Source organism: Calypte anna, chromosome 11, assembly GCF_003957555.1.
Source record: "Calypte anna isolate BGI_N300 chromosome 11, bCalAnn1_v1.p, whole genome shotgun sequence".
Classification (NCBI taxonomy): domain Eukaryota; kingdom Metazoa; phylum Chordata; class Aves; order Apodiformes; family Trochilidae; genus Calypte; species Calypte anna.
This window is the reverse complement of record NC_044257.1, coordinates 12,882,607-12,907,678: the sequence shown is the minus strand read 5'-3', so window position 1 is coordinate 12,907,678 and position 25,072 is coordinate 12,882,607. Positions and strand designations below refer to the sequence as shown.

At 35.3% G+C, this 25,072-nt stretch overlaps 1 protein-coding gene across 4 annotated transcripts in view; it reads right to left on the bottom strand.

The window, feature by feature from the left end:
* Positions 1-25,072, bottom strand: part of CDH8 (cadherin 8) — a 140,640-nt gene that overhangs the window by 56,001 nt on the left and 59,567 nt on the right. For 3 of the 4 annotated variants that reach the window (XM_008491636.2, XM_030457619.1, XM_030457620.1), the window contains 3 exons: positions 19,531-19,650; positions 6,441-6,608; positions 2,297-2,484 (listed from right to left, as the gene is read on the bottom strand). In XM_008491636.2, coding sequence (XP_008489858.1) covers positions 2,297-2,484; positions 6,441-6,608; positions 19,531-19,650 — 476 coding nt within the window. The remainder of the gene's footprint in view (positions 1-2,296; positions 2,485-6,440; positions 6,609-19,530; positions 19,651-25,072) is intronic. The other variant, XM_030457621.1, reaches the window with a different exon arrangement.

Below are 25,072 nucleotides of genomic sequence, written 5' to 3'. Positions count from 1 at the left end.
ATAAATATTTTATTACTTCCAGAACAATGTGAGAAATGTAAAGAACTAGCAATTATTATTTATTGGACATGAGAGGCATTATGTGGAAAAATGTAGAGCTAATCATACAAGAAAGTACTTCAAAATTCTTTAATTTCAGGTAACTGCATTTCTGTTGCAGTTAATGAAGCAGACATCTTTCAGGAATTTCTTAAAACTGAAGCAATTCCTATTTCTGGTTTTGTTTTTTTTTTTTTTTCCAGAGAGAGAAACACAAAACAGATTACTCTATGAATATACCTACTATGTCACCATTGTTTTTACTATTTCACAGATCCATATTAAAACATAAAAGATGAAAACACAGTGGATTTAAAGGAATTAAATAGCAAGTAAAACCAAATCTGTGACACTCGGAATATTAGACTTTTTCATTATAGAAGATTCAAATTTGTGTCTTGAAGCACATCAGTATACTCACTATATAATTCTCTTGTGTCTCACAATGATTCAAATCTCAAAGATGAAAATTGCCAAGCTTTGGAAAGATATTAAGATTTGCATTACAATGTCCCTGGGATAAAAAGCAAAGGACATAGAAACTCTGAATCTGCAATGCAAATAGCAGCAAGAGCACAAATAAGGACCTTCAGGAAGTCTGTCAAAGCCCTCAATGTGTATAGTTTCAAATTTTGTTGATTTTTTTCAGGTAAGAATCAAGCTCTAATGGGATTTCGTCTTTCTTACAAATTCTAGTAAACATGAGAAAACTTGGTTCTTTAGCAGCTCTTAAATTAGTAATCTTTTGTAATTATGGTGATATATAGAACATACTCACAACTTGCCAATCATAGCTCCTATGTAATTTTTTCAATTGCATTTTGTATTATTCTACAAATGCTTTGTAGAAATGAGAGCACCCCAATACATTTAGTTACATTTAATCAGGATATCATATTGAAAATTTACTCTGTATTGTCTAAAGCACATGAATTTATGCTGGAGAAAATCTGTTGGTGAACAGTACCCTCCATACATCATCTACTGTAGTAGAACCAAAATTATTATCCCTGTCAAAATGAATATATGAAACAACATTATATGAGAGACTCAGTTATGAAATAAAGCCAAGGGGACTGGGGCAAAAGGCTAATTGCTTTAGTTTACAAGAGGCCACAGCATACAATAAATAACAGTAAGAAAGATCAGTGATCTATGTAATAATTTTCTCTTTAGGAAAACAGATCTAAATCTAGATAAATCTACATCATTGTATTGTGCATCTACAGCGCTGAGGTACTCACTGAGAAACAGAAAATAAAGACTTTTGACAGGTACTCTGTCTGATCTCTTTAATTACAGGTACAAGAAGAATATTAATTACTTTTACTTCTTGAAACTGGAATGTCAGGATTTAGGTTTTTGGTTTGTTTTGATTTTTAAAAGAACAAAGATTCCTTTAGAGTGCTCTATGCTACATACTTTAAGCCCTCTGTTACCTCTATTTAGTGCTATAAATTATATCCATATTCTTATTCAGAACACAGCATGAGGATCAACTCTCTTCTTCCCCAGAAAATAATGAAAATGAAGTCTGCTATTGATGTTTCTTTGACTTAAGCTAAGTTTTGCTCTAGATGTGATGTTTCTTCCATTATTTCTGTGGTTGGTCTTTTTGCTGTGTACATGCAAATGCCTCATCCTGAATATATGAGTGCATGTATATAAAAGGTAACAGGGTTGGAGCCTTATTTAGGGCCCAAATTTGGCACTTTCAATGTGAAACAGCACTGATATCCTTCATAAGGTTCAGTAAAATCATTACTCATTGAGCAAATAGAGTTCAGCTTGAGAAAAGGTAGAAGATTAAGCCTCTCAAACACCAGGTAATTTAAATAATATGATCTGATTTTTATTTTTTTTTCTCTGAAAGGTATTTGACCAGCAAGTCAAATAAGAGAGAAAAGGTATTTGATGAATACTCATCCAAGATTTTATGGAAGTTTACACTATCAAAAAAGCAAATTTTAATCTACTCTTTTCCTTAGGAACCAGGGAGGCAAAGTCTGTATGATTTGACTGTGTGGAAACCCAGGTAAGATTAACACATGGTTAGCACACAAAATACTTCCATGGGTGTCATCTAAATAGCAATTTTGAGGGATATGACTTATACTTCCCTTTTTTACTTCACTGGTTTGACATCTTATCCATAGATAAAAGAACCCTTGGATGTTCAGCACTTTGTCATAGAATACAGTCTGGCTGTGTAGCTGTACGTACAATAAACAACTTTTTTAACAGAGATATCATTTACCTTTCTCACTCTAATGATGCCGTCCTGAGTTTGGGCATCTGTAGTAATTTCAAATATATCCATTCCATCTCCTTCAATAATTTCATAGGATGATTTAGCATTTTCTCCAATATCGAGGTCATTTGCCTTCACCCTTCCTATTGGTTCACCAAGAGCAACATCTTCCATTACTGAGAAGTGATAAAGACCTTACAAATAAGAGGAAAAGACTAAACATTACACCTGATTCCAGTATCTCCTGTGTGCTCTTCATTTGTTTATACTTCTCCAATGCAAAATCTTTAGATGTGCAACAGACATAAACTACGTTGACACAAGTTATTTATTAAAAAAGCAGCAAAAGGTGTTCCGTACATAGGAATATTTAGTTTACTGTATGGGAATATTCTTTTCAATCCAGCAGTATTAGCCTGCTTCTTCCTTGCAGGCATGCTTAGTGTTGGCAAACAAATTTTAAGCTACTTTCAACACTGAAAGTATACAATATTCTCTACTGCAGACACTCCTGAACTTACCTTTTCATTTACAGACATGTGCTTATATTTTTTATAGAATTCAACTATGAAATGTTGGCTTCTAGGCTGCAGAAAATTAGGCTAATGCTTTAAATATGCCTTATACAATTTTAGATCTTTACTACTTTTTTAACCCTTTTGAATTTGATTTTTTTTAAAATCCCTTTCACATCACTTTTGTGCTAAGAAACTAATTAAGAAGCGTTCAACAAAACTCATAAAATGCATGTTTTAAAGGTGCATTTATATCATTGGTGTATTTACTGTTTGGTCATAGAGTTAAACTAAAATCCACTAGAAAGTGCTGTTCAAATTGTCAGCATTTTTATTTTTTGTAATACTTGCTTCAAACCTTATGACCCAAGAAGTGTCAAAATGGTAGTTAGAAATTTTAACATATTATTCTAGGGAAGCATTTTACTAAGAGAAAAATCAAAATATTCATTTTACTAATATATCTCTGGGTTCCTAACAGTACTCTGAAAAACAGAAGACACATTCATGCATTACATAAAAAATTCTTCATGGAGTGCCTAATTTTTTACCTCTTGGTAATTTACGTTTATTGAAGCTATGGTTAGGGCATGATCTAATCAACTGCAGTGCTACTTAGTAATTAAAATAGTCAAAAGGAATTCAAGGGTGGCAGATGAGACAATAAAAATAGTTTCTTGACAAAGAGTTCTGGACTTGTTCTTTTCTCTTGTCAGTTGTTCTAAGAGAATGTGTGATTTTTACAGTTATGTGCAGCTGGTAGTTTGCTAAAAACAAAATGTTCTGGAGTTGTTGTTTTAACTGTTTGTAAGCTGATTGAAGTAACAACAGTTAAAAGTAGGAAAGAAACTGAAAAATATGTTAGCTATAAACCTAGTCTGTCCCAACACGGAATTTATTTTTTTTAAAATGTTTCTAGGCTACATTATTAGAGATAATTTGGAGATCATCAAGATTCCTTTAGTATATTCATAATGGCCCACAAACAATGAGCAGCTAAAGCAATCAGGTAACGCAGGAAACTAAATTATGTGTTGATAATTTATACTGCTGTCCTCACTTCATGATTTGAAACTCCAAACACAGCTGATTACACAGAATCACAGAATGTTAGGGTTTGGAGGGGACCTCTGGAGATCCTCTCATCCAACACCCTCTGCTAGAGCAGGATCCCCTAGAGAAGATTACATAGGAACACATTCAGGAAGGTTTTGAATGACTCCAGGGATGGAGACTCCTCAACATCTCTGGGAAACTTGTTCCAGTGCTCTGTTACCCTCAGAGTTAAGAAGAATTTTCTCATGTTCAAGTTAAATATCCTGTGAGCTACTTGGTGACCACTACTCCTTGTTCTGTCCCTGGCAGAACTGGGCATCTTTGAAAACCCTTGGTTTACACAGCAGCACACAGTTCTCAGTGCAGTCCTGTGGCAAACTGGCAGGTTAAAAACTTCTGTGACTTACAAAATGCCTCCAAAATTATTTCAAAGAGATCACAGAAGCAGTGAAAGTTCCTCTTTTTCATTTCTAAAACTCAGGAGGCTAGCACACTCTGAAATCAAACCATAAATATACATTTCTGTCCTGCCTGGAAACAATAAACCGATAAAACACACTGCTTTCTGAGTTCATTACAATTTATTGTGAAAGCAGCATGTATTACATCTTATGAATTTCTATTTCATTCTGGTTAGTCTCTATTGTAAGTTTGATCCTTTCTTATTTTCTTTTCCAGACAAATGCAAACTGTGTTTCATCAGTGTGAAAAAATGTTGGAGACTTGATCACCTCTTGTATAAGGCCAGAGTCATGACTAATCTGTAATGCTAGGCAGCATGCTATGAATGTTTAATTTTAAAAGGCAGACTTTGTAATAACATCCATTACAATATTTACTATGGCTCATTCTCATTACAGGCAATATATACACAACATGAAGTTATAGGACATGCAGTTTTTTTCTAATGAAGCTGCATAATGGTCAGTGTTCTAACAGGGTGGTTAGTTCCAGATGGTAGCTTGAATTCTGCACTGAAATGCACTGGCTGTAACAGTTACACAGACAGTCAGTGACTCTCTTTGTTGAAGAAAAACTAATCTACATTTTTCATATAGAAAATAGATTTCAGGGGTCTGCAATGAAGCTTTCCTCATGCTATCCAGTTGATGTATCACTCTATCAAACTGCAGAACAGATATGAGTAAACTGCAGAGGAAAAGGACAGTTTCATCTCTGTAAGCATTCAGTCCTGTGCTTCCCGCTGAGATCTCCAGCAAGTGTACCAAGTAGCAACAGTTGTGTTGCTGATTTTCTGAGCAGCTTTTTTCATACTGCCAGGCAAAGGCTTTTTGAGACAGAAAGTGCTGATACTGTACAAAAGCCATGTAAGCTAGTGAAAGTGCATCTGTAGCAAACAGTCAGAGCTACAGCACATGGCACATATAAAAGAAATGTCCTTCTGCATTCCGGTGATACAGTTCAGCCAGGAATCTCATCTATAGATGTTTACATTATTAGGGGAATTGTCATCACATGCTGGAAAACGTTGCTATACAATGTGATATGAAGGAAAAATTTGAGGATTTTGTATTTATAACGAGAGAAAACCTTTTATTGTGCACAGTGATTATCTGTTAAAAAATACTAAAATGTGGTGGTGAAGTATGTGTTTTGCAAAAAAGATTTTACCTCTGCTTATTAATTTTATGTTTTAGCTCTTATTTGTACATTCATTTTCTAGATAATAAGAGAGTAACGCATGCTCAATCATAGGACAAACTCATTTCACTCTTTGTGTCTTCAGAATAGGGCAAAAGTGGACTTCAAGTCACACATATGTGGAAAATAATGAATTTTACATTAGGTGCATAAGTTAGAAAAACATGACTCTAATGAAGTAAAAATAATACTAAGACTACATGTGAACATTCTACACCCCCAAACCTGGCTCCTAATACCTTGTAAGTTTTGAGATCAAGCTGTATAAAACAAGATAAGTTTCCAATAATACATTAGATTTCACCAGTTCCAAAATAAAATTAATCCACTTGTTATGCTCCTTTTCTTCTTTCTGTCTTCATCTTTGAAATTTACTACAAAGCTTGTAGAGAATCTCAGCAGGATTCCAAATCATTTTAACCTAGCCCAGTGAGATATCCATTGGAACTACTGTAGTAAATATGGATTTTGAATTAAATATCAACAACAATCTAAGACTGATTTTCTTTGCTTTTTTCACTGTTACCTAATTAGTCAAACCTTTCTTTTCTTTAATCAGTTATATATTTCTTTTATTGGGGGTGTCACTTGTCTGCATGATATGGAAGCACAGTAACTAAAACCAGCACTTAGAAATAACTGCATTGAAAGTAGAGAAATACATGAAAAAACTCCCCGAGCACTTCTGTGTGGATTTGAGGGGAACAACAGGGAAGACAGAAAGTTGTGTACGTTGCTGTGGGCACAAGTCCCTCTTTCTCTGTAGTAACAGCTACAGCTGTAGTAACAGCTACATATCTTGACATTACAGACCCAGGCAATATGATGATTTAAAAAAAATAAATCTTGATAAAATGCTAAAACCCCCCCATTATATTACTTTCTTATATAGAACAAATACACATAGTGGCACTTACTCTGTGCAAACTTAGGAGGATTGTCGTTAACATCAGTGAGTGTAATTGTCACTGTTGTAGTTCCAGAGAGTCCACCCATATGTCCTCCCATGTCCTTTGCTTGGATGACCACAAAGTATTCTTCTTTGGCTTCTCTGTCCATGTTGGGAAGAGCTGTTTTAATTATAGCTACAATAATGGGGGAAAATAGTCAGGTACAGTCCCAAATTCAAATTTGCAGCTATTTTAATGTATATATTTGTTCACTGTACAGTTACTTTGCCTGTTAGTACCAAGGATAAAAGAAGAATTAGAGATTTTCAAAAAAGTATGTTATAGACCAACTACCTTGATTAAAAAAAAGTGCAATGAATTAATGGTCTACACCCCAAGAATAAATCATACCTGTGATATATACTAATTTTTACTTTTTTTTTTCCTGGTAAACTTTTTTGTTTCTGCTCTACCTCTTACTGAGAGCCATCATTTCCCTACACGATTCATAAACAGAAGACAACCAAGTAATAAACTTAACCTGTAAACTCTGTTAACCATATCCATCAGATTGTTCAGAACATTTTAAAGCCAAACCCATTATTTAATCTGTTGCTCTATAGAACACAACTTCTACTGGACAATGGCAGCATGTCTTTCAGTATTTCTTTAGCATGGTCACCAGAACTGCAAACTCCTGAAGTCTCTCTGTTGCCTCTGCTCTATAAGGATCACTTGTCAGACAATGACCTCACTAAGCTGCTTTCACCTCCTTTATTAGATTAGAAGTTGTTTAAAACAGAGAAGAAAATGATTTGTAGTATGTCCAACTATAAAACATCAGTGGGTTGGCAGTATGGTGTCTGCAAGTACAGGAAACTGCTATTGATTTCATGGACATCTAACAGAAGAAATACTAAAATCTTTTTTTCTTGCTAAAAATTGTCCTTCTGTACTGTGCTATTATGTTTACAAAATTCAGTATGAAAAGTTCTATTCTTAATTTTTAACGGTAAATTTAAATTGCATTCATCAGTCTAGTGATGTCCACCATAATAAAAAATATAAATCAATTATCCCACAAAACCTAGGGAAAACCACTCTAAATTTTAAATTGAAATACAGCGATTTACTGCGGTGCTTGAAGTTTAAGAGGGCTAAGTGTCTCTTGTCATGATCCTGTACTTATGAAATCTGAAGGACATAGCTTATGGGCAGACAGTGACAGTGATTCACCAAGTATTTGGAATTAATTAAAAAAGAGGGCAAGAATTCCATATTGTACTGCATATTTGTTAAGATTTGCATGTTGAATAGATTGGATAAGTTGATCCCACACACTTGTTACTGGGCTTGATCAGACATTTCCTTAGCTCTCATTCTGTCTTTTACTTTTTTAAACCTGTTCTTTGTTAGGTATTGTCAGGAGTTTCTAGTTGTTAATCAATACTTATTACAAATGTGTTAGCTTTGATTTCTCTTTTGGGAGTAGCATAGCTGTGGAGGCTTCAGGTAGCTCTTTTTCTTTCACCTGGGATAGTTTCTATTAAATAAGCTTTCTAGAAATGACACTCTGGGTGAAATACTGCCATTATCTCTTCATGTTTTTATGGGGAATAAAGAAATGTTCCTGGTTTTATCATTAATAAAGATGTATTTTAGCAGATTTTAGAATCAAATTCCCTTTAATATTGTAATACTAAGAATCTGATAAGACCTTCTTTTCATGGCTGAATATAGGACCAAGCTAAAGAGCATGATGATATTTAGCATTTAGAATAAATCCTTGCTACACAAACCACCAAACGTAGCATATTAGCAGCCTTGTAACCTACAATCCTGCAAAAGATTTCCATAAAACACTGGGTTGTTGTCTTACATATTTCATAAATAGAAAATGAAACCCCTATCTTACATCTGCAACTGCCAAGCCAGATTAATCTCTTGTTCCTAAGGAAATCAATAAGCAGTGATTTTTCATGCCAAGAGATGGGGAGTGGAGCTGGGAGCAGTTACAGGTGAGTTGGGAGCAGTGTGGAAACAAGGCAGGCAGGAGCAGTGACCAAGGAGCCAGGCTGCAGTCAGACCCAGCCTAAGCCACAGTCTGATGATCACTCACAAGCAAGATCACAGTAACAAGGCAGGTCTGAGGCCAGGCCAGGCAATCCTGCTGGAGGGTCTGGATCAGAGTCAGAACCAAGAAGATGAGTGACTGGGTGCAGCTGAAGCACAGCTTGGGGAGAGCAGTGGAACCTCAGCCCAAAATCAGCTCCCAAGGAAAAGGAGCAGTCCTGCAAAATTTTTCTTTCTGACCTTGGATAAAGCCAGCTACACCTGAACTTAACCAACTAAACCTGACTGAGGTTGTGCTCAGGACCCTAACAAACATATTGTATCCACTGCTTGTAAAACCAATCAAGCAGCCTTGAAGTCAAATACATGGACATTTTAACTGTTCTGTACCAACTGTACGAGGGCACCTAAGTTATTCTGGAAAATCTTGACAAGTAAAGCCTCTGTGGAATTTATTAATGAAAACTGGGGGACAGTAAGGTCCAGAATATAATAATAAACATTTATGCAAAATACTTTGGGTAAAAGAATACGGCCATTTCTTCCACAGCAGCCTTGGTAAGGAGAGTAAATTGGATTTATTTCTAAAAGTATATGATAGTTGTGACTGCTTTGACTCATTGGTTTATTATTTAAGAATAATAATTATGCATTGAAAAATTATGTTATAAATGAGATAGCCTATAAAAAGGATTCTAGTGCAGAATTAGGGTATCAGAATTTGGTCTACATTGATTTTTTTTTCACAAATAAAGCCGATCAAATGATCTGTGGCCCTTGTATTAACCCTACCAAAATTTTCTCCATTATTATTGTTTATGCAGTTTCAATTACTTGGGGTTTTTATACCTAATTTACATAGTTAAGTCTAACCTACAGATTACTTGTATAAAATGCCACATTTCGTATTCTGCAGTTTCCTCTGAGACAAGTTAAATACTTCATACAGTGATGTTTTTTTCTAGACATATTTTTTTCTCATACTGTATGAAATGGTCTATCCCTTGTATTAAGTTTGAAATATATCTACAAGACTGAATAACTTAAAAAGTGCCTAAATCAGAATTAAATTTTCTAACTTTCAAGACATAAAAATAATTTGGTTTTTTTTCTCTGCATAAAGATACTGACACAACCTATTCTTTCAGTAGTTTTATACATATTTCTATCTGCTGTATCAGGCCATAAACCATTTGCCAGAAGCTAAGAGTCAAAAAGTCAAGTTTCCATTTCAAATGTAATAAAGAGCTAAAAAGAAATTTACTGATTTAATTACTGCAAGAGCTGAAGTTTTTAAACATCAGATAGAGTCAAATTGCACAGACCGACTGTTAGCACCAGTATTTCTACATTCAGAATCCATAGAATGAAGGTCAGCAAGAGGTAAGTGTTGGTGTCTCTTATGAGGCAAATAAATAAACACAAAAAGGCTACATACTTACATAAGTAATGTGACAGAGACAGACTAAGAGAGTTATGCATAGAGGATTTCAAGGATATTTATTTCTTCTTTTGCGCTATTCACCAGTTCTCAATCTATTTTTAGAAAAAAATTCAGGCTCCCCAAATAGTATATACCCATATAGCACACAGAACATTAACTCATTGAGCATTCAGCCTGCTGTACTTCAGTTCAGCCCAGGAACAAACCAAGAATAAAAACACAATCACTTTCAGCATGTTATGATGGATGAAAATGATACATGCCAGGGAGTTTAAATGTGTGGGGTGATTAGTACCATAAACTGATGTAAGGCAGGTAGCTGCTTGTTGGATTGCTGTCTTCAGAACAGTTATCAACAGCTTACTGCCAAAGTGGATAGATGGATGATGTGGTTCATAGGGTTTGTTCTGCTTTTAGCATCATTTGGTAATCATGGACAAGAAGAATTTATCGAGGCTTTGGATGACACAAAGTTGGAAGAACTTTCTTAGAGTTCAAACCAGTTTTGACAAATTGGACAGTCTAAAAAGGCAGGATGCAACTCAATCTGGGGAGTAAAAAGTATTTTGTGTGGGTGAAACAATTAACTTCACAATTACAATAGAGCAGATGACTCACAAGACAGAAAAGAACATGGAGTCAAAATCAGCTGAACATGAGTCATCAGTTTTGATGATAAAAATGCTCAAACATTTCCGGGTATATTAGCCAGTGTGGTATCTGGAAGAACTGAGGAATAATACTTCCAGTTCACTCACACTAGGAAGACTGCAGCTGGAACAATGTGTCCAGTTTTTAAAAAAATGGTTTATATAGTTAGGGGAACATGATAAAGGCTTTACAGTCAAATATGTAAAAAAAAAAGCTACTCTCCTTTTCTGTTGGGGAAAAGAGAAAAAATGATGACCCTAAAATGTAAACCACAGTTTAACATTATGGGAATATTTCCAAACAGAGAAGGTAAATACAGAGAGAGAAGGTTGCCTGGAGATTTTGTAGTATTTCTATTACTGAAAGTTTTTAAGAGCCTATCATAAAAATGTCAGTCAAGAATGAGAAGGGATAACCTGATCCTTTTTTTGGGGGCAAGGGTGCTCACTGCACTCCCATTTCCCACCATACTGTCTAAGAGAAGGCTTTATCTCTATGTCCTCTATTTCACAAACTTTAGCCCTGGGAAAACATTCAATGGACACACAATACAACCACTGAAGAGATACCTGCATCATCATTTGGCTATAGCTCCTCTGAACGAAACTGAAAAGTGAGTTGGAAAGTAAAGAAATCAAGAAGCAATCTATTTTTTTATGGAATCAAAACACCCCCGATATTGGAAGTATCTTTTTTTTTTTTTTCCTTATTTTTTGTCTGAGTTGCTTTTCCTAAACAGCTATTGGTGTCACACTGCTCAATAGCAAATAAAACAGCTGCAGAGTGGGATTTACTTTTACAGTGGTCCTAAATGCACACACTGAGCAATTTGCACAATCTGCCTCACAACTTGAGTCGGTTAAAATGCACCCCTGTGGACTACTTTCAAAAACCTATTTGGAAGAATATACACTGTCTCACACTGAAAAGGATCAGGGGAAAAGAAGCAATGTGTCAGAGGCTACAACCGATGAAGAGAAGCAAAAAGAACAATAGAAACAAGGATTTGTTTTTCACTTTCTTCTAGAATTTTTTATGGATCTCTTTATGGTAATGCTATAAAAGTACACATACTAACAATTGAGAACGTGGAATATAACCAAGCAAGCACTATGAAAAATTGGAATCTGGTTCTGAAAATCCTTTGTCATAAATCTCAAAAAATTTGATGAAAACTGCCTGCTTTTTCACCTTGGATACTTTAGAACTTTCCCTTCTGCCACCTGGAAGAGCTAAGTAATTGCTTTGATCTTCCTTCTGTGCTAAAATCTTGGTGGAAATTCTTATTAAATCTAACAGTAATTTAGGACCAAAACTCCTGAAAAATCAATCTTGTCATTTCTTCAGAGTCACGAGAGGCATTCTTTGTATTCCCATGGAGCACACTGACTTCAGTGATGGTCTAGCAGTTTGTAAAAAATGTTCATTTGGAGATCTGTGGAAAACTCATATAATAATTTCTAAAAATTAATAGGTCATAACTAAGTTTCTTAAAAATTAAAAAATTCCAGTACTATGATGAGATACAGACATACAAATCCATTATTTTTTATTCAACTTAACCTTCATAAATTTTATTGAAAAGATTGATTTTTATCATAAAATATTCTAATTTCTGCCTTAGTTCTAAAGCCTTAAGATTTTTATTTTAACAAGACAAGAAAAATACCTGTAGTCTTCAGCAAAGTTGGTTAACTTTCTAGAAAATTGATCGATTACAGAAGTCATCTGAACTACAACCAGAAGTAAATGTATTTCAGATCAAAGACATTAGCCATAGAAAAATAATCACTAGGCAAGAAACGGAATACTATTTTATCCAATTTCATGTGGAGTGATTCTGCTCCACCAGAGCTAACAGTGGACATATTTTATGGCCATGCTTCTTTTCTTAAATTCTGTGGGGAAAATGGCACTGCCTTTCTGTTAAGCACAAAGGTGGAGATCAAACATAATATTATTAATTGTCCTGTCTATTGTGAAAATAGAATAATAGAAGTGCTTAGGCTGGAAAACACACCTTCAAGATCATAAAGTCCAACCTCATCCTAACCCTATTACCCCATTCCTGATAACCCACCACTAAACCATGTCCCCAAGCACCACAACTAGACTATTTTTAAACACATTCAGGGATGGAGACTCAACCACCTCTCTGGGGAGCTTATGCCAGTGCTTAAAAACCCTTTCTGTAAAGAAGTTTCTCCTGATATTGAATCTAAATCTCCCCTGACTCAACTTGAAGCCATTTCCCCATGTCCTGTCACCTGCTACCAGTGAGAAGAGACCAACCCCACTCTCACTACAACCTCCTTTCACGTATTTATTTGTGAAGAGTGGTAATTGTGTAACCTTCAATCTGTTGTACTTTCTTTTTCAGCCCATATTACTGTCTTTTTTGGTGTTTTCTAATCTTGCTTTCATTCTGGAGCAGACTTGAAAGTTTCCATTGTGTGTAACACTATCTACTATTTACTAGATACATTCTGCTTTAAGAGTTATCATATAGGATATGACTGGAAAACACCTATTATAATACAGCCTTTTAAACTCAGATGCATTTGTATTTGGGTATTATAGTATGGATAAAAAGGTTTTATCTCTAACTTACCAACCACTCCCTTTTCCCTGGGACCACATTTCACTGGCATAGTGAAATGATGGCCCTCTCGCTAACTGAGAATGAACATGGTAAATAAACACTCTGCACTGCATTTCTGACCTAGTTTCCTGAGGGTTTTATTTGTAATGATCCTCTAATACCTGTAATTTTAATAGACGTTTTACAGAAAGTAGCTCAAGATTCTTTTTCAGCTTTCCAAACCCAGCTGTGTAGTTCAAATTCTTTTCTATAATTCATTCTTTTGAAGCACAACACTACTTAGATATGGAGCCTGTTTTCCTACTCAGCATGAGGAAGTTGGTTAAGTTCATTAACTGTCTTTCTAGAATGATAGAGATACTGCTCTAAAATGTAAGAAATGTGTGGTATCAGCCTTTTTGTTACTACTCTTATTAGATAAACTCTAGAAGCAGAAATCACATTTTTTAAAATGCCAATTTGTTTTGATGTTAAGCCACTTATCTTTACCAACTACAGACCATTACAACTGTTTTCAAATGTCTCTGCAGTCATTTTATACTTCCTTTATTAATCAGAAAAGACAGCTCTTGCTGCTACCCAATCCTACGTACCTTATCTATAATAGTTGTACTTTATTCTTCTAAGTAAAAAGCAAGAACTCTAGGACTGACCCTTGGGTCTGCTGCACTAGTAGTTTGTCAGTACAACTCTCTTTCCTAATGGGCTGTCACCAAGACAACTCAGAATCACCAAAGAATCTCCGCACAAACACCTTCACGCAACTCCTAAGGTTGCACAGTATGCTTAGTACACAGTGACAAGAAAAGGCTTATACCAGTTGGAAAATATACTCTATTTTAGCATTGCGCCCCAAATACATCAAATACTGTCAAGACAGAGATGAAAATGCTGTACAGGAGCTACCAAGTAAAAAAATCCAGAAATCCTTGCATGTGCTGGAGCTGATTCTGCTACCTTGGGATTATTGCTACCGGGGTCCTTATGGACCTACCTTCTGTGTGCTGCTGCACACACCTGTCTTCTCCTGTAGGAAGGGAGTTTCCACACCTCCCATGCAAAGACAGAACAAGAGCTAAGCATCCTCGTTCATGCCATTTAAAATTATTTCAGTGAAAAGTTTAGTTAACTTTGATAATTGGCAAGGATATCACATCAGCACTAGTTAATAAAATGAGCAAGAAAGCAGCAGCTCAAGCTGACTAATGGTGACAAAGTTCTTTCTCTACACTAATTCCATGAGGATTTCACTCTAAACTATTTAGGATCTGAACTATTTAGAGCAGCTCTGTTGAACACAAGTTAGTTCTGTTGCTACCAGCTCATTACTTTCCCCTTACAGTTGCAGATTATTTCTGGTATTAAAACTGTTTTGCATCTAGTTTTAAAATACTACCTTGTCATTTTATGAGTAACTACAGAAACAATCCCCATGCCTCTCTTTTATTAACACCTCTCAAATATTTGTTTGGTGATTTAATATCCTCCTTTAATCACCTCTTATCCAGCTTATACAAATTAAGTTCAATAAATCTTTCCTTATAACTCATATATTTCTCCCCTTAGCTACCCTGCTTTGAACTTTCCTCAGTATTTCAGTTGTCTTTTTTATAATGACAGGTCTCATCAGTACTGCATGCAATATTCTGAGGGCAGCTTGTGCTATTGTTTACACCTAACATTAGTAATAAACCGGACATTAACAACCAGATAGAAGAAACAGCCTGTAACATCAAAAAAAGTCTGTAACTTGAAAGCTGCTTTCACTTATCCTCTTGCTACCTTACTTGCTTTTGTTCTGCTGAACTGTATTTCAAAGTCTAGATGAAGGAAGATAACAAAGACTATAAATTAAAATAGAAAATTCTAACCTGACTTCTGCTGAATGCCATTTTCATTTCTCCTAGGCCTACTCATTCATGTTCTGATTTCAGAACCGCAGGGTTCAACACCTTGGTCCAGAGAAGGACATATACTAAATCATTATGAGCCCTCTTCATTAAAGCATGTGAACTTTCACCCAAAGTTAAAGCTGGGTATATAAAAAAAAATCAATGATTCACTCTCCAAAGAAATACCCACATTCTATTAGGAGAGTCTTTAGTTTTCTAGGTCTCCTGACTCCTCTGGTCATCACAGCTTTGCTAACCCTGGCTTCATATCAAATGGCCATATCCAAGATAGCAGTGTTTAAAATCTGTTCATAAATTTATATAAGTGAAGAGTTGACACAATGAACTTCCCAGTGCTGTAAGTTGTTTGGTGTAATTTGCCTTTTTCATGTAGCTATATTTCAGGTATGTGTAGGAGTGATATTATTTATGTTCATGTGAAATGTAAATAAGTGAGACATAGACAAAAATGTATTTTCTCTGCAATTCCTGTATTGCAGAACACAGTGCCACTTCATATTAGGATCCATTATGATACTCTCATTTTAAAGCTGACAGTCATGATTTAATAAAAAGATTAAAAATGAGAAGTTTACTTCAGCTGCTTCTAGCAGACTTAAGGAACCCCCCTCTCCAGCATTTTGTCATTAGTTGGATTCTGAGAGAATATATACAACTTCTGCACCTTTACACATAATACACACCACTCAGGAAACATGATGCTGGTTACTCAACTGTAACAACAATGATTTATGGAATATATTTTAATCTACCCCGAGTTTCATTATTAATCTGATGTCATCACAAAGTAAGTTTAGCCTCTCATAGAAAATCTGAATCTGTACCTTTGTAATGTATTATTAATGTTTATTCTCTATCCAACAAACCAGTGGTCATATTAAAATTCACCTGTGGAAAGTGGAAAATATTCAGAACAAGCCATCAAAATAGCATTTACCCTAAGTCATATTCAGAATGAAAAATAACTTCTGAATTACCTTCTTTCATGTGTCTATAACTCATATGGAAGAACTTGCAAACTAGAACTACAGAGGTATATGCATTTTTCATGTAAGGTAATGGAAAACTATTTTTTTATGGGTCACTTACAAGTACTTATTTCTGTGCACCCAGCATTATACAATTGTTTCAGCAAGGAGGATGGGAGTATTGTCAGAGTTTCAACCAAGAGTGTGATTCAGATAAGGACTACATGTAGTTAATGTCAAGTTAGTAGGAATAAAAAACCAGAAGAATAAGCAACTGCTTTCCTCTTTTTCACCCTCAGGTGAAGCAACCCTTTATACTCTAGGCATTAAGCCCTATCCTATGCCTTTGCTCCCTCTTTTTGTTCACAGTACAATAGAAGGCAGAGGACTCAGGAGGCATGATTTGGATTATTTTTGATGAGCAGCTCCCAGCACACTTTTAAAACAAAGCAGCAAGGTCAGACAGTCATTAGTCTGAGCCAAGCAAAGAAAAAAATTCCAGGCAGTACAGACCTGATGCTGGTAGCTGCACAGATCCAAATCTAGAATTAATTTCTAAAAAACCAAAGCTAATAAAAGGTCATTTATTTAGAAAAATAGTAAGTGTATCACCTTTAAGTAGCTATACTTTTGCTAACATTTAATGCACTTCCATGAATGACAGACAATATTTAGATTCTGAAGTGGACTGCTTTAACATAGTCCATTTGCTGACTGAAAAATGGGAAACAGAACCCCTGTTTTCAAAAATGGAAAAAAAGATGCTTCAGGGAACTACAGGCCAGTCTCCACTCTGTGCCTGCCAAGATCATGGAGCACATCCTCCACAAGGCTCTGCTAAGGCATGGGGACAACAAAAAGGCAACAGTTTAAAATTTGAAGAGAGGAGATTTAGGCTAGATATTAGGAGGAAATTATTTCGTGTGAAATAGGAAACAGACTGCATGTAATACAACCCATACAACTCTCTCTAGTAAACATTATACCCTTGCTCTGAAATTCTGGTATTACCAAGAAAATTTGCTGTCTAGTTCTTTGTTTTCTTAAATCACCACTTCTTTTCAGAAGAACCACAACTAAAAGGCTGCTTGGTTTTTTAAACAATCTTTTTCAGTCTTTATAATATGTGGCTGCACTTTCTACATCACTACTTGCACCTTGTCTTCTTAGTGATTTGAATTTCTGTATATTTATCGTTGACATATCCTTAACAAATGCTGGAGAGCTCTACGGAAATTAACATTTAGTATGGCTAAGATTTTTCTAGGTAATTCAGACAAATCTCAGACACAAGAACACAATCTGCAAATTTTAAAACATTACAAGACAGGTCCACCTAGTATCACACAAACAATGCTTACTCTCTGCATTTGACAAACTATTTGGTGGGCAGCTGCAGGAGTAGTATGGGAGTTAAACTACAGATGAAGGCCATTACAGAGAAGAAACAAAGAACCAGAGGATGGCCTCTGTAAATAAACTCATTCAGTTGTAATGGTTTAGAGAGGAACATAATTGTTGTCCATAGATCTAGAAAAAAATGGGGAATTTGAAACAAATTATTCATTCAGAAGCAGCTCTATAATATGAAGCCACTTACTCAGGGACTGCAGCAAAGCCACAGTTGAATTCTTTATGACTAAATTCTTTTTAGAAACTAACATGTCATTTTCATGGTAACTGAACAGCTACTCAAAAGAATGTTTGTATCTGGAAATGAAGGTAGGAGGGGGAGTTTAATGCTAGTGGAACAGGAGAAAAATCATGATTTTCAGGTTCACTAAAAGGCTTTGGAATTTTCTCTAGCTTTCATGATAATGGAAATCACTTTCCTAGGTGATGAGTTGTTACTTCATTGGATTAAACATAAGGTTTTAATGCAATACATATAATAAAGCTGAGTAAAAATCAACAATTTTTTACATTTGGATATATTCATTGTAGGCTATTTCTGTGTGAAAGAATTGAAAAATCTTCTCTGTAAGTGGAGAATACACTTCTCAGCTCCTCTGTGAAAACTGCAGTGTTCTTATGCTGAAGCATGTTTCCTACTACAAACTGAGAAAGGGTCTACAGCTTATCCCCCTCTAAATAGGGCAGCCAACTCAAGTCACTACTACATGCAATAATTTGTAATATTAAAGAGAAACAGATAATCATATATTTTGATACCTGATGGCCAGGGGTCTCTTCAGAACTGTGTATGACTTGTTACAAATTAGACAGCACGAACAAAAGGGCTTCACTGATATCACTACCTTGACATACTGATTCTTAAAACAAGCCTACTGCATTGTGCTGTGCTGCACTTATTCTTTGTAAAACTCTATTTTTCGTGTAACATAAACAGAATTCTGAACCACATTCCAGATATCATTTTCACATTTAGGATAACTGTCCTTCAGCCAGAAGAGAATATTTTAATGTGTTAATCAATTAATCTATTAATGTTCATCAACCAATACTATTACCTGAAGTCTCTGCAAGCTAGAGCAGTTCTAGAAAAGGGAGATAATTTATCCTTTGCAACCTCACAAGTTAAGCATAAGGAACTTCTGAACTGTAAAGGGCCTAAGAGTACTCTGCTTAATGCTGGTGAGCAAACTTAGCACACTTGATCTATCAAAAGCATCCTTTAAAAGCATCCTTTTTTCCTAGCACTTATTTAATATTTTTTTTAATCTGCATGAGAAAAAGAATTTTTAACTCTTGCTTTACTCCTTTATGGTTATGTAAATTCAGGTGGGTTTTTGTATCTTTTAAAATGAATTATACTTTTCTTCTACTGAAGAGATCACAGCCTCTAGAAACTAGTGAAAGAATATTAGAAATGCTATCTAATCACTTAAAAAGAAACCCCAGACGTAACAAAATAAATTTGCTCTAAGTACAACATATATACAGAAAACAAGAGGGAATGGATTTATTGGCAGTTCTGTCAGATTACTTTCAAGACAGGAGAGAAATAAGTCATCTTAAATGCATGCTAATAAAACTTCATAGCAACACTCATGTCATGGTCTTTCTTTCCCCCAGAATGCCCTATCCAGAAAGAATAATAATTTCTAATGAAAACCCACAATATAGTCACTAAAACATTCCAGCTAAACTGTACTTTCTCTAACTGGATATACTGTAGTCTCATATTGAAAATTACATTATGCTCATTAAATTCCTCAGGCCAAGTCTTTCAGTGCCTCATCAGTTACAAGTCACACATGCACTACCTTCACTTTTGCTTCAGTAACTTCTTCAATATTAGCATCACATTACTGACATTATCATTCATAAAGATCTTTGTCTTTTCACATGATCAGGCTGACAGAATACAAGTGAGAAGTGCTACAGCCTTGTAATACTGACAGGTATCTACTTGCACTCCCAGTTTAAGTATATAATATGAAAGTAGAGAAGCATGGTCACTTGTGTAAACACAACCTAGGGATTCATATTCAGAGTCACCTACCTGTATGTGGCTCAATGGAGAAGTAAGGTTGTCCTTCCAGAATGCTATAAACCAACTTGGCACTATTTCCATAAACTGGATCATCTGCATCTGTAGCTGTTACCTTAGTAACAAAGGTGCCTAAATAAAAAGAATACAAACAATCAACGGTTACACTCCTACTAGAAATTTGCATAACTTATTAAAAATGTAATTTGAGAAAGTAAATAATCTCCTTGTGAGTTCTAGAACAACAATAAAGAAAATAAAACATGAGTAAAAACTTTAAATATTACTTGTGGAACATAAACAAAACACTTTCCTTCACGATGATGTATGCCAGCAGACTGAATTTCTGTGTAAAAGAAAAATCTTTTTAGTAGCTGTATTATTTAAGGTTTCTTTGTAGAATGCATTTAAAGCAACCTGATAGATCTGTGTAGACTTCAAGCACTTGCAAAGGAATCATATCAAAGGGATATGAAATATGAGGTTAATAATACAATATAATATGTTGCATTTAAGATTTGCAAAATCACATTTCAAAGAACCTTGCCATGTTACAGAGACTGCATAGAAAAACAATATTAAAAAGGCTTCTTTCTTCTTCTCCTGGGTTGCATCCATAATAATGGTTTGATGAGGCCACAGTGACAGCTGTACATCTCCTCAGACAGAATTCAGGCTACAGCCCCACCATCCCAGCAGGATATTTCCTGCAGTTCACAGCTGCTGTCCCATATGGGATTCCAAATATGAACACTGAGGTCAGTGCCTTCTTCAGCTGCATTCAAACTGAAATAGCAGGTCATGTGCTAAGTGTCTATGGCTGCTGTCATACAACTTGTGTCTTGTAATCTCCTAAAACAGAGGAAGATTGTGCAGAACATCATACAATGGGACAGGGCTTCAATAAGATAAAGCTGATTACAGAACAGTGACATTTTTTGTAGGAATATTTTATCTAGGCTGTTACATTTTGTTACCATGATATACTTTATGCAACAGGGAAAATAAAGAAGTCTAACTGTGGACTTATTTGAGACTGTTTGATTTGAAGAGCTGGCTCTCATTTCAAAGGACTTCAGAAATAATTCAATTGCCTGTTTAGAAAGATTTGATATTTAGTGTCTATTCTTTTTTCACTCAAGAATTTTTGACAACTTCTATAGATATTTATTTCAGAATTTCAAATTAATGAGTATGCTGATTCTTTGATAAACTCATCCTTTATCCCAAATGTTCATTAAAGTTGAATACTACTTAACAAAAAGAGACAATCACTGTCTAACATTACTTCTAATCCTGATGCTTGGCTCTCAAGATATTTTTTGTGATATAAAACTATTTAATCACTTAGTGAGGCCCCAAGTTTATATGAACTTTATGCGTACATTAAAAATAAATATAAAATAGTCAGTATTCCCATTCATTGTTTAGATATACAAAAGCAAGGGTTGGAATGGCATAATCTTCTTTTTCTTTCTCTGACAGTTCACTTGAAGTGTGACTATACTATCACATAATAAAACTAATGAAGGGAAAGGAAAAATAAAATACTCTTCCAGCTCCTAGAAATCAATTTCTTACGCTGCCAGCCTCTGACACTCAGCACTTCATTTCCGACAATCATACACAGTTCTGAGGTCTGTAAAATTCAGTAATTTTTTTCTCAGCAGTCTTATTGATGAAAATTGTTTATGAAAGATGTAAGCAATCATGAAACAGAAATTAAAGAAATTGCTTTCACTATTAAAATGAGTTAAGCTTTTACATAGTTTAAATTTTATCACCTTTAATTTGATTTTTTTTTTCTGTTTTATGCTTCAAATCAAATCTTCTGCAGGTGTGAAACATGCAACATTAATATGTTCATACTGGCAATAAGAAGTATATGCAGGAGCAAAACCTGTCCCCTCTGCAGCTGCAGATGATGTTGCCACATCAGTGCTGTTCTAGGGCTTCACTGCAAGGTACGAAGGGTCCAGTAGCAGCAATGTATCCTACTCCCAACAACTGATAGAACCCTTTCCAACTAACCATGAACAAAAGATTTGGAGAACTCACTTGGAGACTCCTGAAAAAGCACTAAGAATGCAGGGGAAAGCGTTAATTGAGTGCATGCTCTTTAAAAACCCCCAACATTCTGGGTTATATCCAGCAAATAAACAGCTAAGGGTTCTGTTTGTGTTTAGTTTTTACTGCGTTTGGCTTTTGTTTGTTTCCTTGTCAATACTACAACAAACTCATTTAGCTAGAGATTATAAATTTGAAATGGTGCCATTTCTACAAGAAAGCCACTATTAGAGTCGAAGTCACTGTTGTCCTAATTACAATAATACAACAGTTTCATAAAATCTGGCCCAACAACATAATCACCGTTTCTCTTTCCTTTATGTACCTAATATTGTCTTATGTAAAAGAAAACAATTTCTTTGATAGATGATGCAAATTTTAAGATGTTCTGTTAAAAAATTTTCTGCATTTTTTTCCCGGGATACACTTCTGCAATGCTAATGACCCTGTGATTGAATATGGACTGCAAAGAGATTCAACAGATTTTAATTAATGAACACCTCTAATGTGATGTAGTCATTAACCATTGCTGATGGTTTTACTCTGTTAGTGCCAGGCTTCATAGTTTCTCTTTGCAACAGGCTAGCAATCAGAGACACAATTAACAATAAAGTACTTTTATATGGCTAGGTAAGGAGGCCCATGTTTGCTGGCAAACTAAGATTAAAAACCTTCATAAAAATAAGATGTGTGTGCTCAACTAGTGCTCCTCTGTTGTTCTGTCTCCGCTTTTATGTGCAAGTCAGGGCACCCATTCTGCACATTAATCAGAAAGAAAAATGCATACGCTGCCACAGGGAGTAGGAAAGCAAATTTTTTGGTGTGGCAGTGAAATGTGAGTACTGAAAAAAACCAAAAAAAACAACCCAAAAAAACTTGTATGTTCTAGAGGAAGTAATGCATAGTCGTTGCCAGAAATTTACATGAATCCATATTCAATGAAGCAACCATTTTGTTGAAAGATTGTAGTGGCTGGTAAAAATAAAAAATGTGACCATAATGCAACATAGTAGAACTATCTTTTAGCATTTTCAGATGGCCTTCTGGTTCTGTTTTTTGTTTTCCTTTTTTTTTCTGATGCCCTTATATGGTCTTCCTTACTCCTTTTCTCCTACTTTTCCAAAATCTTGACAAGCTGAAATCTCCCTTTTATTCAGAAAATCTGATTACCAATCTGACAGGGCATTAAGAGTATATTTGCATGAAAAAGACATACCATTATTTACCAACTGTTCTGTTTTCTAAGAGTATCACAGTGCTTCAAAATTTCTAGATAGATTTTCAGTTTGGCTGATAGTAGCCATGCAGTCAGTAGTGGTCAAAGCAAAGCTTGTATTCAGCAGGTCAGATAAGCATTCTTTCCACAGATGAAGCCTTTTCTTCCCTGTCCTTCTTTTCTATAATCTCACAGGTAGCATGACAGCTGTTGTCATGGTAACATTTTTTTATTGAATAAAACTGCAATAATCTCATAAAAACCTGCATAACTTCTTGACATGTAAATTATTACTCCCTCAAAGCTGAAGAAACTTATTCTTATTTGTTTCTTGTTGTTGATGATTTTTTAAATACAAAACCATAGTTTTAAGCCTCATCATACTGTATTATTATTATTATATATGAGACCATTTCTAAACACAAAATCTATGATTTACAGATTTTACTAACCAAATAAAGAACATGTATATGGAATAGAAACCTGTGTGATGCACTTCAGAAATTAGCATATGCAAAATATATAAAATGTTGGTATTTTAAATGGCATAGCTTGGTGTCTATGCAAATACATGAGGGTATGTTGGATGAGTGCTTTGGATTTTCTTTGTAGATCATATGCTATTTCAATCCTACCTGCTACATCAGCAGTTGTTTACATTTTTATTATTATTATTAATAGCTAATTTATTGTCAAAGACCAATATGTAGATCAGGTCTTACAGTGCAACCAAGTTCTCTTCCCAGAGATTTCTAGAGTGAGCACTGGGAAAAAAAAATGCAGACAGATAACTTAAGAGGGACAAGGAGGTGACAAGAGGATGTACATCATCCTGGGAAACAATGCTGTCAGCACACAGTGGCACTGACCTACATGCTGCCAGGTTAGAACACCTGTCCCCAGGGTCTATGGTACCCAAGCATCATGGAAGAGTTTTAAGGACTGCTTTAGAGCAGATGGCAGAGGTCACGTGTGGGTTTTTTAGATCTTCCCACACTTAAAGGAAGCCACGTGAAAAATAAAAATCATTCACTTTTTAAGTGTCCAGTGGACACTTTTCCATGATGAAAAACTAATGGGGGTGGAATATGACATCCTAAGCAGTGGCAAGGGGTAGAGATATGGAAGAATGATCCACTAAAGGTATGATGGACAACTTATGCTTGGCATGCTACAGAGGCAGGAAGGCCAGAATGTGTCCTACAATACCTATAGCAGAATAACACAAACAGCCACTCCTAGAGGGAGAAATAAGACAGAAATTTGTGTACTTTACAGGTGTAATACTGATACGTGGGTGACAAGAACCACATAAATACATAGATTGATAAAAGACTTCACTTAATTTTCTGCATGGAGAAAAAACGACAAAAGCTTCCTTAAAATGAGAAATTGTACAAGGAGGAATAGCTCCCCAAGGGAACTAACAATCCTCCTCACTGAAGAGCTCACTCTATTGCACAGGATGCTAGATAATGTATTCTAAGGGAAAACCCTAGAAAGACAGGAAGATTAACTAATAGGGTAATTTGTCTTTCCCAGCTGTAATTTATTTGACTCTAAGCAGTGAAATACCGTGATGCTGTCATGATCTTGTTTATGATGATTAAGGTAAGGAAAAAGGAAAAGAGGGTTATTCATACAACTCTGTTTTAGGATCAGCTGGGTAAATTAGATAGCTACTTGCACAAGCTGCTCTACACATAGCAGGAAGACAGAATCGTCCTCTCATGAGATCCTTTCCTCTTGGAATCCAGATTAAATTATCCAGCTAATACGAATGCCTAAATTATATTCATATGACTACTCCTTTATGTGTATGCACTCAAATGAGGCAATACCAGTCTATAATACTAACCCTCCAAGAATATCAAGCATGTAAGCTGGCACACCAACATATAGGACAAGTAAAAACCTTGCAAGACTTTTGTTTTAATTGACATTATTTTCCAAATCTATTGAAACACCAATGTGCCCTGTTTTCTGTTTCCACTAGAAAAAAACCCCTTTCATACACCACTGACACCCTAGTCAGGTCTAGCTCCACAAGCAGAAGAGGAGGGAATCCAACTTTTTTCTACATGATACATATTTTGCAATATTTTGATACATATGATGCAATACATATGATGCAATATTTTGAGTAGATAGTTAACAAAACCTTTTAAAAATGTTAATATCATGCAGTATACATATGAGTCAAAATCTCTGAACAATTGAATATCATACCACGTGTAACAGAACAATGTTTTTAGATTGTTCATGTGTCAT